Source organism: Marmota marmota, unplaced genomic scaffold, assembly GCF_001458135.2.
Source record: "Marmota marmota marmota unplaced genomic scaffold, marMar, whole genome shotgun sequence".
Taxonomy (NCBI): domain Eukaryota; kingdom Metazoa; phylum Chordata; class Mammalia; order Rodentia; family Sciuridae; genus Marmota; species Marmota marmota.
In genome coordinates this window covers 53,628,221-53,645,278 of record NW_025999900.1, presented here as the reverse complement: position 1 = coordinate 53,645,278, position 17,058 = coordinate 53,628,221, and the positions used below count along the sequence as shown (strand labels likewise).

At 39.1% G+C, this 17,058-nt stretch overlaps 1 protein-coding gene across 1 annotated transcript in view; it reads left to right on the top strand.

Annotated features, from left to right (window-relative positions):
- The first annotated feature begins 6 nt into the window (after positions 1-6).
- The window catches only part of Galc (galactosylceramidase), a 68,680-nt gene continuing 51,628 nt past the window's right edge, over positions 7-17,058 (top strand). Inside the window, exons 1-4 of the mRNA XM_015494576.1 lie at positions 7-141; positions 5,908-5,976; positions 6,218-6,281; positions 8,230-8,343. Coding sequence (XP_015350062.1) covers positions 8,250-8,343 — 94 coding nt within the window. The 5' untranslated portion in view covers positions 7-141; positions 5,908-5,976; positions 6,218-6,281; positions 8,230-8,249. The remainder of the gene's footprint in view (positions 142-5,907; positions 5,977-6,217; positions 6,282-8,229; positions 8,344-17,058) is intronic.

The following is a 17,058-nucleotide window of genomic DNA, read 5'->3' as shown; positions in this document are numbered from 1 at the left end:
GCCGCCGCGGGTTTCGGCGGGCGTGCCGCGGTGCCCCTGCTGCTGTGCGCGCTGCTGGCGCCCAGTGCCGCCTACGTGCTCGACGACTCCGCCGGGCTGGGCCGGGAGTTCGATGGCATCGGCGCCGTCAGCGGCGGCGGGGTGAGCGGCAGGTATCCGGGTGCGCGGGGAACGCCGGCGACCGCCGGGACTTGCCCCAGCCCACGAGCCTGGCGGCGCCGCCCCTCCATGGGAAGCCCCTCCGCGGGGGGCCCCGCTCCCCGCCGTTTGGCTGCGGCCGGGGGCGAACCGGTGCTCGTTTAAGATGAGCTCAGGGCCATTTAGGTTTCAGGAAGCGAGTCCCCGGAGGTCCAGCAGGTGTGACAGGTCTAGGCTCGAACCCTCAGCCTCCGCGCGGGCCAGGGCTGTCCTCGCCGCCAGAGCGACCGGGAGGGTCGCCCCGGGAAGGGCCACTTGGCGCCACCGGGAGTGCCCCCGCGGGAGGCGCGGGCGCCGGCTCTTCGTTTTGGGAGGCGGGGGAGGCGGAAGCCACGCGCCATTAGTGCAGGTTCTGGCGACCCCTTTCTGAGGGGCGAATGGGTTTTTATTTGGAGGCAGCACTGTTTACCCCAAAACCTCGCGAGAAAGGTGCGCGGCCTCCAAGTGGCTGGGACCTTTTTCGTTTGCGCTGCTGGGAGTCTGCGTGGTCCACCGAGGTCTGGGGTTTGCTGTTGGCCCCGCCAGCCCCGCGGAGGGTCGCGGCCGAGTGCCCCAGCCCGCAAGGCCGGGCGCTCCCGCCTCGCTGAGGGGTATTTCTGGGTGTGAGCCGCAGGGAAATGTTGGCGCTTCGCGTTCAGGGTGCATAAGAATCACTGGGGGTGTGCTGTTAAAATGTAGATTCTGCCTTCCACATTCCAACTTTGTTGTTCTGGAACAAGGGGAGAATCCTGATTTTAACCAGTCCACCAGTCAATTTTCAGTAGAGGTGTTTGAGAGACAGTATTCCTAATTCAGAAATCTCAGGAGGAGATTTTAAGAAATTAATTTAAAAATTTAAATGCTGGTGAGGATGTGGGGTAAAAGGAATCCTTATACACTGTTGGTGGGGATGTAAATTAGTAAGCCACTATGGACATCAATGCAGAGTTTCGTCCTCAAAAAAATAAAAATAGAACTACCATATGATCCATCCGTACTGCTCCTGGGTATAGACCCAGAGGGGTTGAAGCTAGCTTACTATTAGAGGTACCTGCACAATTCACAATAACCAAATCATGGAATCAGCCTCAGTGCCTGTCAACAGAATGGATAAAGAGGATGTGGTGTGTATACACAATGGAGTATTATTTAGTCATAAAGAAGAAGAAAAATCATGTTATTTGTAGGAAATGGATGGAACTGAAGATCATAATGATTAGCAAAATAAGCCCGACCCAGAAAGACAAGCCTCTCATGTTTCCAACCTCTTGTGAAATCTAGGAGGAAAAACAAACACCCCCCCCCCCCTCAACAACAAAACGACACATGACATAAAAGTTGTAGGGAGACTATTAGAGAAGAGGAAAGAGATTTGAAGAGTAAATGAGGGTACTGGTGGGTGGTTTATAATCAAAATATGTTATTTTATGTGTGAATATGCCACAGTGAAACCCATCATTCTGTGTAACTTAAATACACCAATAAAGAATAATTTTAAATTTCACAGTAGTTTTAGAAAGACAACACCCTGTTCTCATATACCAGTAGCCAGTTTCCCCTGTTATTTTTATCCCATATTAGAACGGTTACCTTTGTCACGAACAATATTCATACATTTTTAAAGCCCATACTTCTAATAGATTTCCTTCATCTTCACCTAATACCCTTTTAGTTGGCTTGTTTTCTTAGTCTTCTCTTGGCTGCAGCAGTGGGATGAGTTATTTTTATGAGGGTATTCCATGAGATTTATTTCAAAGGAATCGGGAAAGCAATTGTAGGTTTGGGCATAATTGTGAATGGGCACAGCTGGTCATTTTTTAGTTCTCTGGACATGCCAGTAAGGTGACTTCTAAGCCTGGGAGCTTTCTTCAGTGAGATGATTTGTTCTTGGTGCCTAATAATATTTACTATACTATTTACTTACCCCATCACAAGCTCTTTGTAATCTTTGCCTCTTTTATTTGTAACTTGTGGACTCTTGGGACCCAGGCATTCAAGACTTTCCAATGCTGCCAAACCTTTGGATTATTTATTTATTTATTTTTGTGGTTTTATACCCTAGATCACATCTGTGGCTCATTTTGTTTGAAAACGTTGAGGCTGAACTCTTAAACTTCTGATTTTGTTAGGTTGAGTCAGATGGGAATCACCATCTTTAAATTCAACTCAGAACAAGCTTGGATGCTTGCTTGCTGTGTGGGTGTCCCAGCCTGTAGAATGATCACAGATCTGACCTTCAGCTGGGGACAAATCGTTTTCTTGAAATTCTACCTCTTCTTGGTTTTTGCACTTTTCAACGAGTCCTGATGCATATTTCAGAGAGAACCTGTGGGCTGATGAACTAATTGTTCTTCACTGTTATCATTCTCCTTTTTTATTTTTCTCATCTTAACCTGAAATAGCCAATATTTCATAATGAGGCCCTGATTTCTCCTTCTGATACCTTCACTTATGATATTAAATTTAGTTTATAATCTTACTGAAAAATGGAAGTGTTTTGTTATGTTTATTTAGCTCAGTGTAGAATTATTGAAATTGGAATCATTTCATAACCTAGAGTAAGAAACTCTGATAATCTATGAAATGTTCAAGTTATTAGTGTCCCTAAGTGTACAGTACATTACTCATCTTAGAAGGTCAATAAATAATGAAGGTAAATGGTCGTACCACTGTATGTGCCTACCAGTTTAAGTATTTTTTTTCCTGTGGAATCCTTGGTATCTGGCATGGTTTGAATGCTCTCATTTAATCTTAAGATCATAGGGATGGAATTTTGGTGTAGTAGTTAAGAATGTGGGCTCAAGAAGGTTTTTGGGTCCATGCTGGAATCTGCCACTCTGTGGCCTTGGCAGGTTACTTCACTTTGCTTCACTTTCTTTTCCTGGATTCCAGTGATACCTGCCTGATATGAGCATTGTGAGGATAGATAAAAAGTGCCTAGGATAACAGTCTGGCACATGGCTAATTTTGGTTAATATCAACTTTTAGGCATTAGGGAGGAGGAAGTTATTTCAAGCCTTGGAACCAAGGGATGTTTATCTCAAGGCTTCTTCCTGGTCTTGTGAACAGCTTCAAGCCTTATTCAGGCAGTGTGATCAGTGCCGCAATCTGGCTGGGCACAAATCACGAGCCACTCAAGCAGGAACAAACTTTATTTCAGAACTCACCCGAACGCCACCCACGCGGCCCTTCCAGGCACACCACACACCAACTGGAACTCCCTCCTCCAGAACTTCACCAATCAACTCCAGGAAATCCCATGAGAACTCCAAAGTAGCGGGCGCCCTAGGCGGACAGCAGGGGTCTATATACAATTGAATCAATCCAGCATCATCTTAATGGCTCGCCTCTCAACCATTACTTCTGGCAAAATGCCAGGCGTCATCCCGACTCTGCTGTGGCCCTCAACAGATCAGCCTTTTGGAAATATGTTATTGCTTGATGGTACATTTCATCATTTGGTTATCTTACCTTTGACTAATGCTTTTGCATTGCAATAGCATAATAATATGGTGTGTTTGTCTAAGGCTGATACTTTCTGTTTAAGGGAAAGAGTGCATAGAGAGCAAAATAATCTCAAACAGCAAAATACACGGTTCTACTGGAATAATGCAAGGTATGAAAAATTGCTGACTAGAGTCAGGGATATGTTGGTGTGCACTTTTGGTGTTCAATCATTTGAGAACCAATTTTGGCATTTGAGCCTTTGCTGTGTTGTGAGCTCTTTGAAAACAATATATTTAAAAATAAATTTGTGTATACAATGACTACCATTTATTGAGAGCTTCTGTGTGCTGGTAACTTTGCTAATTTTTTTTTATGGACTATTTATTTTAGTCTTAATTGATGAATAATTACAATAATTTACTTACAGTCATATGGCTTGTAAATGATAGGACAAGGGTGCAAGCTCTGTTTGACTCAGAGCCTCCTACATTCGGTTGACTGTACCAGTGCAGTAACAACACCAAAGCTATTAAGTAAATGTTAATTGAATAGCATAGGATGAGGATACCAACTTGGGTAACACAGTCTGTGTCCTCAAGGAGTTTAGAGACAGCAAAGTAAAGCAGCGATTAGGTGCAGAGTTAGAAGAATTATGGTAGAGATGTGGACCTTGTGCCAAGGGTGCCTGAGGAGAGGTACTTACACCAAATCCGTGGGGGAGAGACAGAATGTTAGCTGAAAGCAAAGGATGAATTGGAGTTTCCCCAATGAGGGAATACGGTGCATTTTGGGCAGTAAGAAAGGAAAAGATAGTTTGATGTGTCTGGATAGAAGATGTAAGATAGTGATTGGGGCAGAATGTTAGAATTAGGGTCCAAATAATGAAGAGATTTGAGTGTAAAACTGAATAGTTTTGAACTTGATCCTGAAAGCTGGTGGGAAGGGGGAGTTCTTAGCAAGTTTAAATAGAGTAGTTTCATGATTTAGGGAAGATGAATCTGATAATTGTGTGAAGGGTAGAATACAGAGTTGCAGATGGGATGCTTGAGACCATTTATACTATTCTTCTAAGTGAAGAGGGCTAGGTTAAGTGGTTATGGGGGTGTGGCAGGAAGAGTAGATTTAGGTGTCTGCAGATGGATGGGAAGTTTGATGAAATGCCGATCCCAGGTTTTTGTTATAGGAAGATGTTCTGCTGTAAGAAAGGAAATGTAGGAGAAGGGACAGATTTAGGACCAGTGCTATGTTTGGTCTGGATGTGTTGAGCTAATGAGATGGATCTTCAGTTCAGTGGCAGGGACTGGGGAGGTTCTGGGTGTGAAGAGAATAGATATGGGCACTACTGAATGTCAGTGGTAGCACATATGTCAGTGGTAGCATATATGAAAAGATAGAATGTAAGTTTGAACCCCATAAAAGTTAGTTGTCTTGCCCCTGTTATATACCTGGAAGTTGTCAGCATTTTGAACCTAGATCTGTCCAGCTTCTAAGCCAGGTACATGCTCCTGTATCATGCAGAAAGTCCACCTCTTCTATTTCCTTTGCTTATATTGCCTCCTAAAGGATAGAGTTTGGGTCAGATACCGGTTTTGTGCTTTCTTTTTTCAAGTGGTCTTCTGTCATGGTCTGGGTATGGCTGTATATGTATGTGTATATATATATGTGTGTGTGTATATATATATATATATATATATATATATATATATATATATATATATATATATATATATATCCCTGCACTTTCTGTATGTGTCTTTCCATTCTTTCTTATGGCAAACTTTAATCTGTATGTCATGGGGAATCGTTGTGTGGTCATTTGTAATAGAGACAGATGAACTTCCGATGGATGAGGAAAGTAGTGCTTCCTTTCAACATTCTGCTTAAAATAGTTTGCTGCAAAATGTTGAGAGGCACAGCTATCTGAGGTTCATCCTACTCATCTTAGCCCCGAGATATTGTTGACAAATGGTTTTAAGAGAGAAAGTCTGTTTCAAGATGTTTATGGTCATGATTTTACCAGTAGCCTTAATAAGCTTACCTTCAGCCAACCCTTGTGTCTCAGCAGAAGAGAACCTTTTAGCTGTTGGGAAAATGACAGCCCTGCTTGTCCCATGACTGGCAAAGGCAGATCAAGCAAGTGACCTGGGAATGACTTTTCATAGTTCCATCTTGCCCACGAGCTAGCTAAGCAGGAGCATGCCAGGGGGCTTACATGAGCATTATAGACAAGTGCATGGTTCAATTTATTTTATTTACATTTTTGGCTACATTTTTTTTTTTCAGGCAACCTCCCGACTTCTAATAAATTACTCAGAGCCCTATCGTTCTGAAATATTGGATTATCTATTTAAGGTAATGAAAAAATAATTATTTAATGGACTTGTGATGTTTTAAAAAGTGTTATGTTGAATTTCAGCCATAAAATTTATTAGTTTCACAATTCCAGGTTTTGAAAAAAATGGCAAATTACTTTTGGAATAAGCTGCTGTTTGAAGTTGTGCTTTTCTCATCTGTAAACCGAAAGGTGTTACTAGTAATTGTCTTGAGGTTTCATATGATGAAGCAGTGTTAATACTGTTATTTCTTTCCACAGCCAAATTTTGGTGCCTCTTTGCATATTCTAAAAGTTGAAATAGGTGGTGATGGGCAAACAACAGGTAGGAGTATTTGGGAAATAGGATTCCCCGCCCCCCCCCCCCCCGACATTTTAATTTTCTTTAACCTTATGGATTGAATTTCAGAATATAAATAATGCCAACATTTTTGAGGTATTGTTGCTTAGTAGATTGTTTCTTATTTTTCCTTTTTTACCTGTAATTATTAAAAAATATAGAAATGTGAATTTTTCAAAATAGTACTTAGAGTTTAAATCGCTTATTTAGTTGAAATAATCAGTAGTAAACAAATCCATAATTTTCTAAAAGCTATATACACTAGAGGGAGCATAGGAACAGTTTACAATTTTATGGAGAAGTTCAAAAACAAAGATTTTAGATTTTGTATAGGATATGTTAGATGCAAGATGTTATTAACTTTAAAAATATATGGTAAAATATGCAATCTGTATTTTAGAGATACAGCTTTTTTTCCTTTTAAAAGCAAAACTATTTTAAACCACTAGGTCTTCGATCTTCATGGTCACCATTTTTTTTTTTTTGGTATAGTACCTATTGTCAGTCAATAGTTTATAGGCCTCTGGTTTTCAGGAAGGAGGAAAAATTATTCTCTCAATGGTTAGGTATAGCTTATTGTTTAGGGGTCTGATTCCATTATATTTAACTTTTCCTGCTAATGATTTGAAAGTCATTTTTAAATCAGATGTCTCTGTGTGGTGGTGTTAGTGTTTATGCTGAAAGAAAAAACTTTAAGGTGAAACTAAAAGAAAAACCTCATAATGGAAACTTTTCCCAAGAAATTGTAAGAGGACCTCTATTTTATTGTCAAAACCTTTTAGGCAGAACTGATAGTGACTGGCCAACTTTATTTGCTGAAGCTAAATTAGAGGTTGAAATGTATAAGCAAGCAGTTCTTGTGAATTATGATGTTTGCCTTTAATGGGCCAATGTCCTTCTTATAAGGCCCTACCTAACAAGGTACATCTTAAGCATGGGGACATATGAGGACTTTGATGTAAGTTACCTATCTCTGTGCTTGATGTTACCTCAACTAATGTGGACTCATTATTTTTTTTTTTAAATTATTATTAATGATGTGAGGTATAAGAACTGGGGTTCAGGAGCATAGATGTTTATGTCTAAATTTGAGAGTCTGGAAGTTGAGGTAATGCAGATTTGAAATTGGACATGGGGATTTGAAAATCTTAGATCAAAAACTTACCAGAAGATAGTCCTAGGACTTTTTAGTTATGTGAAGTAATAATATTTGTCTTATGGCTGCTCTTAATAGAAAGATGTGGTTTTATAATAATAACTTTACAGTGTTTAGGATAATGAAACAGGATGAAATAATATGCTTTGGTCATTGTGTTAGTGAGTTTTCCATTGCTGTGACAAAATATCTGAGGAAAAAAACTTAAAAGAGGAAAGATTAATTTTGGCCCATGGTTTCAGAGATCAGTCCTTGGTTGACTGACATTATTTTGGGCCTGGTGTGAGACAGATCATCATGGTTGAAGGGCTTGGCATAGGAAAGCTGCCCAGCTCACAACAGCCAGGAAGTAGAAAAAGAGGCAAGGAACAAGATATACCTATAAAGGGCGTGCCTTCAGTGACCTACTTTGTTCAACGAGGACCTGCTTTCTATAGTTTGTTTACATAACCTCTCAATAGTTCATTAAATGATGAACCCATCAGCAGATTAATTCATTGACAAGGTCAGAGTTTTCATGTTCCAGTTCTTCCCCAAAGCCTACCTCTGAACATTGCTGCATTGGGGACCAAGCCCTTCAACATAGGAGGCTTTGGGGAACATTGCAGATCCAAACCTTAGTAGCCATCCATCTTCAAGTTATTATATAAAATTATTCTTATTTGCCCAACTTCAGGATTGGAACTGGAGTACTACTTTTGTGAAGTATGTATGTGTAAATGACCCAGAAAGCACCATTTATAATGCATTTCCCCTTTCTTTTACTCTCCTATTCAGATGGTACTGAACCCTCCCATATGCATTATACACTAGATGAGAATTATTTCCGAGGATATGAGTGGTGGTTAATGAAGGAGGCTAAGAAGAGGAACCCTGATATTATACTTATAGGTAAGAAATGAAGTTTGCAGTGCTTCTGCTGTTTCTTCTCCTTTAACTATAGATCATGGTGGTACAGTCTGCTAATACTGAAACACTAATAATGTTAATATTACCAGTATGCTACTACCAGCAAAACGTGCCAGGAATGATCTTTCTCTGCCCTTGTGCATTACGTCAGATCTTTATAATGTCTCTGAAGTAAGGTGTTACTCTTCTCATTTTATAGAAGAAGCAGTGGGGGTTTAAAGAGGTTGGGTCACTGACTCATGGTTGCAGATAGTAAATGGCAAAATCAGGTTTAGAACTTAATTCCATTTTTTTTCCTGTGATGATAAACTTACTTGACCAAATTTCTCATTAAAATTTGTAAAAGGGCAAATATTATTTACAAGATTATAAATTAAGCATAATACTAGATTCCATTTTTTAGAAGGGGTATATATAAGAGCATTTTAATTTGTTTTTAAACCTCAGAGATATGCAGATCATTCTTGAAGGGACCAAGGATACTGAGCCATCTAAACCTCAATTACTGCCCATTCTGGACACAGGTTCTTATTGTCAAGATCATTGGATAATTGCCCAAATGTTACTTCATAGTTCTGTTGCAATGCCTGCAGAACTTCTGAAGTATTTCAGGCTTCTAGAGTGGTGGAATATTTTCATTATTTGAAATGAATTTGGTATTTTGAAACAGGTTTACATTCAAATCAAGTTAAATGAAAAGATCTGTTTTAATGATTAAATTTCAAATTATTTTAAAAAATAATTTTCTCCACAAATTAAAGGAAAAGAGCCTTATTTTCTAAATAAAAAGAGCGAGGAATGAATGTGTTCTTTCAAATAGACTTTTGTGAGAGATCCCAGAGATGTTTTGAGCAATAAAAGCAACATTGAATTGAGCACATATCTCCCCACTGAGTTGTTTCCAAGGTCAAACCTCATTTGAATATAGAAAATCTGGCATGCCAACAATGTCCCAACAAAAGCTCACTCATGGTGGGACTTCAGTTTATATTTAGCATTTCACTGTTTTAAAATGTTCCAATATTTTAGTGTCATATTTTTTATGTAATGTACTTACTTTATAAAAGTAGCATTTTGTCATTTTGATTTTGTCCCCCCATCTCCCCAAACTCCAGTGGTGAACTGTTAGGGTAGCTGGTGCAGATATCCCCGGGAGACACAACTCAGTGTCAAGCAAAGGTCTATTTACAGAGGCTGTCTGCCAGGCTGCCCTTCTGCAAGGCACTGCAGCCTGCTGAAAAAACTTATTAACTATATAGTCATGTACAATGAAGTAGTTAAAAAATAACCCATCTGGTCCTGTGAATGTTACGTGGCGTCTTTGTTGTGGTTGGGTAGTTAGGAACTCTTTGAGGCAGGCTTAATGAGAAGGTCATTAAGAAGCCTTTGTGGGCTTCTTAAGATGGTGGATGCTGATTTTTAAAATGTTACTTTGGCCTAAGGACCTAACCTGAACTAGATTGGTAATATATTTCATAGCTAAGGATCTTAACTGTTAAGCTTATTTTAAAATATTAGTAACCAAATTAGGATTTACACCTGTAATCAGTGCCTTTCTACCATTCTCAGTTTTTAACTAAATAATCAGGGTTACTGGAAGAATATGGACTTATTGATATACATCATTTAACAAAGATGTATTTTCCTATTGAGTCATTGGCATCTATATTGATATCAGGACAAACTAGTTTGCTAAATTTGGTTACCTGACGGGTTAATGTTTTAAATAGCCTTAAATTGTAAAAAGATGTACTTGTGAATGGGAGATTTGTATTTTGTTTATCTGATGGGGTAGTTGAGTATAACTTTTTAGAACCCATGGATTTGACCTCAGAGAACAGAAATTTAACATTGAAATCCCAATGGAGAATGGAGATGTTAGGTTAAAATGTTGTATATGTCTCTTAGTGAGTGTCTTTGAGAGAGGTACATTTGTTGTTTGTTTTCATTTCATTTCTTGGAAAGAATATTTGGAATTATGGGATCTGACTCTAGAGGTCAATAAGAAATTACAGTGTCCATAGATTGGAAGGAATTTCAAGAATTTGTGGTATATAATGGTTCCTTTTGGTCAGCTTTGTAATGTCCTTTAGTCATGGAGGAAGAAATGTCTCTGGAGGAGGGTCCAAGGAGTTCCCAGAGAATGGGGGGGACTCAATCCAGGAGCAGCAGGGTTCTTGCCGTATGTGACGGAAAAGAATTTCAGCACGAGCCAGACATAGGCATAGACAGAGGATTATTTAGGAAGGTAGATACATATTCAAGAGAGAATGTGGACTATCTTGAGAGTGAGAAGCAGCCCAGACCTGGGGTAGGGATCCAGTATTTATAGAATGTCTGTATCAGAGACCAGACTGGAGGTGAGTCTAGGGGAGCTGCACAATTTTGTACCAGTTTTCCTACACTTTTGAATTTCCCTCATTTTTCAAGGGCATGGGCCAAGTTTACATCTGTGTTTTCTGCATCTCAGTAGCTTGAGGGTGTTTCCATTAAGAGTCCATATTTCTCTCTCCTTATCCTAAATCCCTATCTCATTCTCCCGCTGAGACTTTGATCCCTAATCTTAAGGGTTGGTGAGGAATGAAAATCTGCCTCTTATGGCTGCTTCAGACTGGCAAGGGTTATGACCCTGCCTAGTCAGGGGTCAAAAATCTCACTCTGACTATTGTAAAGGAGATATATTGCTGGCTTTAATTGCAGGGATGGATTGATATTCTTGTGTTTCCATCCTATTAACATGGAATTGTAATCTGGAAGATACAAGCTTTATTAGTTTAAAAAGACCCAGGCTTTTTGGTGCCTTTGATATCTATTTTGCCTCCACAGAGACACATAAATTTATCAACACAATCACAGGAAATCCTTTATTTTTACTTTTCTTTAAAACTCTCTTATAATCTTACATATCTTTTATAACTTACCCAAATCTTACTTAGTTTTGTATTATATCCCTTTGTTATTTGAGATCACAGTAATCTTTACAACAAAAATCTATCTTTTGAACACAACTTTAAATAAGCTTAAGTTTAGCCTACTTTGGAACCATCCTAATATAGAGGAAGGTGAGAGGTAGAGTCTTAACTCAGGTGAGGCTGGACTGTTGACAGATCTTAGGTGAATTGTTTTATTTCTGAAGCTGATCTTTGCCTCATTCTTAAATATACTTTTACAGAGTTTTCATTGTTTCCTTAGTCTGTATGGAATATCAGCTGACACAATTCAACATTATATCTGAAACATGAATCAAATAAACTAAGAGAGCTCCTGAATCCTTTTTGTGGAAAAGTGGCAAACTATTTTCATGTTCCACATTGTCAGCCTTTAAACAAATCAAGATTTACTTATTACCTTCCCAAAACACATTTAAGTTCCCATCCCAGTGTAAAAGTAACACAAAATTTTATATGTCACTTATTGATAACAGGTTGTTTTTATCTAGTTATAAAACATAAAATGACATAAATAAATTCCCAACCAAATTTATTATTTTTTATATAAGTATGAAAGAAACTATTGCTATAGACAAAACTTTAGATTGGAGTAGACCAGCTTGATAAAGTGCTTGCCTAAGCTTTACATTTTAAAGGGCTTGTATACTTGGAGGACATGAATATATTTAGTACGCAAAGAAGCCAGTGTCAGTTACACAGATGTCCTTTTAAAGAAAAATTTAGAACTTATAATGTAGAGTAACTATAATCATAGGTCTGCATAGGCTAGCAACATAGACAAAAATCAAAGTACAACTTCAAAGCTTTCATGTGTTTAGGAAACAGTGTTGATGATCAGAAATAGACTTATTATCTGATGTATAAATGCACTTCATTTCTATAATACAAATGTTTACATAGCACTTAGATAAAGCTTGGACAAACATATTTAGTTCAATACCTAGAACTTTCTTATATCTCTTTCCTAGATGCTGACCCTTTCTTAAATTTACATTCTGAAACAATCTTTATGAAATTTGAAAATTTGATTTTCCCCCCAATTACCCCTTTTAATAAGATGAAATTTGATTTTTTCCTCCAATTACTCCTCTTATTATTTACAGCACTTTAATTGAAACAGCTGGAACTTTTTGTATTCTTTGCATATAGAATTATTCCTGTTAGAATTTTAACTCTTAGTATCCTTGCTTTCAATAAAGACCCAGAAACTAAATAATCTTAAACTCTTTTCATTTACCAATTTATAAACACATTTAATATAGTCAAATGTATATTACCTTTTAGAATTCAAGAAATCAAGAGTACTTGAATTTTTATTTAATGGTTGATGTCTCAGTATTTTAATTTTGCATAATAATCAGGTGTCTCCTCTTAACAGATACATTTATGAAGATTAATCCCATTGATGTTAGATCTGATTTACTCATTTTTTTAAACTGTAACTTTAAGCTACTCATGAAAACCAGGATATCAGTCAAGTGTAGTTAACAGTATAAGCCATCTTTTCCCTGCTGAAGAAAAATCTAGAAGCAATGGACATTACACTTCAAACATTTTATAGAAATCAAAATTCTATTGATTGCCTGACCACTTAGAAAAATGTATAAAGACATCTTTACTTTTATCTGTTTAACCAATTTGAATGGAACTTTTTCTTAAAGGTCTAAGTCATGTGGACTAAAAGGTATTTGGATCCATTACTTTAAAAAAAAGTTTAATTTATGAGCAATAATGCCAATTCTGGTACCAAGTAAATGATACATAGACAAAGACACATGTATAGACACAGATACAATACACAGGTGTGCATAAATATACGTGAAAACAGGAACAAAGATTTTTCAGTTTTGAATAATTGACTTTTGAATAAAGACAGCAGGAAGAACATACAGAAGGCAACAAACAAACAAAACAACAAAAACCCTCTATAGTTAAAACAAGGCTAAACAGAACAATATATATTAATTTAGGCATGCAGGATCAAGTGTGAATTTACCACAAAAACTTATGAGCTCAAAAAAAAAAAAAAAAGTACTGAAGAAAACAATGCATCGGTGATCACTCTAGTAAAGAGCACACAGAACATTTCTATCAGAACAGAGTGCAGTTTTGGATCAGATTAGAGTCGGTCCGGATATTTGAAGAATGTAGGAGGCCATGTGTTCCTCAGGAAAAAGGTTCTTAAGGCAAAGAAGACTGGTACAGATGGGATCTTTTAATTTTTCTTCCCTGGAGAGAAGAGGAAACCCCATGGGAAGTAGGGAATCCCCTGACATTCTTGAGTCTTTCCTGTCAGGTTCCTGAAGCTGAGACTCTGATTTTGGGTAATATCTGCTCCATTATTCCCCAAACACAATGCAGAACTCTTAAGTGCCCCCAAAAGGTCCAGGACCTGGGGTAGCTGGCCTTTCCAGATCCCCTCCATCTTACTCTCCTGTCCTCTAGCATTTAGGAAGGAATTTACTGAGAGAGCAGAATACCAGAGTACAAGAAAAGAGAAAACAGTCTTTTATGTTTTGAATCCACAGCAGCTTAGATTTAAAAGTGAAACTTTCCTTCTCTGGTCTCCAACTGATTTGGGCATCTCTTATGTGGCTTACATATTAGATGGGTATCAGGTAGGCAGCGGAAGAGGAGGGAAAGCCGCCGTTTAGAGCATGGGAGGCAAAAAAAAAAAAAAAATCTCATACACAGGGTACTTTTGACCATTTTCCCTCTCTCCCTTTATAAAACCAGTCTCTTAAGGAGTGATGTTCATTTATGTTTCCCTTTGGAGACCATTTTTTTATTCCCCCAGATGAAATCTCGCCAGGTTTGTTGTAGAAAATTATCAGGCATTTCCTTTTTCTCAACTGTGAATAGGTCATCCCCTGGTGTTACTTTTGAGGCTGAGACTCCCGTCTGAACAAAACAAAACAAATCACGAATGAAAGTGAACAGAACATAGGCACCTATGCCTAGGAAACTGTCTCTTTAGCTAGGAGATGTCTCCCTGATCCTGGAGCATCTCGTGGTCACAGTTCCCTCCCTTCTTTTCATGACCTCTAGACTTAACTGCTGCCTTATCAGTATGGTCATAACTTCTGTTGTTCTTCAGGCCTGGCCAAGAAAAAGGTGCAAGCCTCTGGACTATCCACCCTTACCCTGTAACTTGTAACCTTGGGAGACCATGAAACCCTTAGATGCCTTTCTTGTAATAAATCCTGGTCTGTCTGTCCTAAGCCTATCATTAGTTAATACTCCTTAGTGGTGGTGATGGGAAGAATTGGGCCTCATTCAGAATGGGGTATGCTAACTTCTCGATAACTATTTAATTTAAGGGAGGACATTTGCAGCTAACTGTGCCTTTACAATTTATCTTACATGTTCCCTTTGTCCTTTTGGGTCCTCATACTCACAGGACCACTTCTCAACTTGAAGTGGGAGGCAAGGCTGTTAGTCCTCTGGGTGATGTCCCTAATAGAGGAAGTAAATAGTTTGGCTCCTGAAGTAGGAGAGAAAAGGGAATAATTGACTCTAATTGAGTGAGGCAGAACTTCTGGCCTTTTTTTCCTGCCAGATGAGGGGAATATAAAAGAAGAGGTGTCTTGTGAGAGTCTAGAAGGCAGCCTAATTTCAAAGTTAGAAGGGCTGTATCTTGGTAATCTCTCACAGTGGATCCCTATCTAAGAGGTAGACACCAGGGACAGACGGACTTGGGGTAGAAGCATTTCTGAAGAGGGAGGAACTGCTCAGCTCATGCTCTGGGGATTAATGGGTCACCTCTTTCCCAAAGACCTCAGATTAGACTAACACTTCATCTCAGGACTCAGGATTCACTGAGTGAGGGTACCCTCCACCATCGGGCCAAGTCAGTCAGAAACAAAAGACAGACAGTAGTTAATATTTGGTACTCTTGAGAGCTATTGGTGTCAGACTTGGGACATGAGACCTTCGTGCACCTGAGTGTGGCCCCGTAAACTGCCCTTAATTGTCTCAAGCCTTCCTCTGTCCCATGCACCAACTTTCTCCCTCAGGAAACTGAAGCAAGTCAGGACCCCCATGCTCACATCTGGGTGAAGGGGGAGATCTGTATAGGAATGGCTGGGGCAAGGTCTGTCCTTCATGTTTGGACACTGAATCAGTGGTTCAAATGGCCACTTGTTCATCCATGAGGTGAATCCCTGTTAGCCGTCACTACTGTTGATTCTCCTTTTTAAAGAACCTGCTAAAGAGGAAGATCTTTCTCTTTTCTTTAGACTCAGTGAGTTGGAGAGTTAGCCCTTGAATAGTTACTTAAGATGAAAAACTTTGAATAATTAGCCAGTTTTTTAGACAGTTTGAGGGAAGTGGGAGACCTAGGTAATCAAATCTCAGTCCATTTTTCCCATTACAGAACAAGCCTCCATTCTCTAATTTATATTGGGACCCAATTATATTACAGAAAAAAAAGGAAATTGATTTAAGTCCTCTGTCTTAAACTAACTTTAATTATTTAATATGCACCCAAGGGGTGAGTTCTCAGGGATGTATGCTAAATTACCCACAATCTCCAGTGTGGCTTTCTGAAAAGAAAACAGCCTTGGGGTATTCTTTGAAAAGTCTCTAGCCAGAATCAGACATTTTTGTAGTATCTTTGGGATATACTCTGTGTGTCCCCATTAGGATCAGACCTTCCAGTCTGTCCAACAATGTAGCCTCTGGGATACTCTTGAAGTCCCCAACCAGGATTGGACCTTTAAGTCTGTCCCAAATGATCAGTGGTACGAGCATGCTTGTTCCATTAGGCAGTGTTCAGGGTGATTGATAGCCCTTACCCAGCCTCAAGAAAAGAAATAAGAAAAATCCTAAAAAAAAAAAAAAAAAAAAAAAAAAAAAAATCTGTAAGATCTCGAGTAATCTAGGTACACTCAAGAATTTAAGATTTCTTCTTATTTTAAATAGTGAAGACGCAAAAACCTTGTAGAGAGCTTAGAGGCACTTTGGGATAAGACAAAGTCAGGTAAGTTTTAATTAGAAATTTGTTCCTTAATTGGGATCCACTTTATGTTTTAAACCTAATCCTTATTGTCCTGCCAAATGCTGCTTATTTTAAAACTAACATTTTGTTTTTCTTTTTCTCCCCCTCCCTAATTAAGGAGGAAGTGTGATTAACTTTCCCATCCTAGGCTGAGTTATCCATGTAGTTCAATGACCATACAAATCAAGGAATGAAGAAATTTAGACTTTAGGGCTGGTTCCTGAGGGCCTAAGAAACTGTTGTCTCTCATGGCCACACACAAACCATGACTCTTTTCTTTTTTGGGTACCAGGGATTGAACTCAGGGGCACTTGACCACTGAGCCACATCCCCAGGCCGGTTTGTATTTAATTTAGAGACAGGGTCTCACTGAGTTGCTTAGTGTCTCGCCTTTGTTGAGGCCAGCTTTGAACTCTCAATCCTCCTTCCTCAGCCTCCTTAGCCTCTGGGATTACAGGTGTTTGCCTGGCAAACTGTGACTCTTGACAGGGTACAGCCTTGCATCTCCTTTTTACAAGCCCCCAGTTTCCCTGACGGTAAGAACTGTAGCCTCTAGGATAGGGACGTTTAGCTGGGGTGGGTAAGGGAGACTGTGAAGAGATGGTTTGGAAAGGGGATGAGGGAGGACTGACCACGAGGTGTGCCTTAGGATTTACAAGTTTTAGCTGAAATTTAGGGTTGGGAGATTATAGCAGAAGCTTAGAGTTAGATTGGCCACTGTGTGTATTGGGTCTGAACATGGTGATT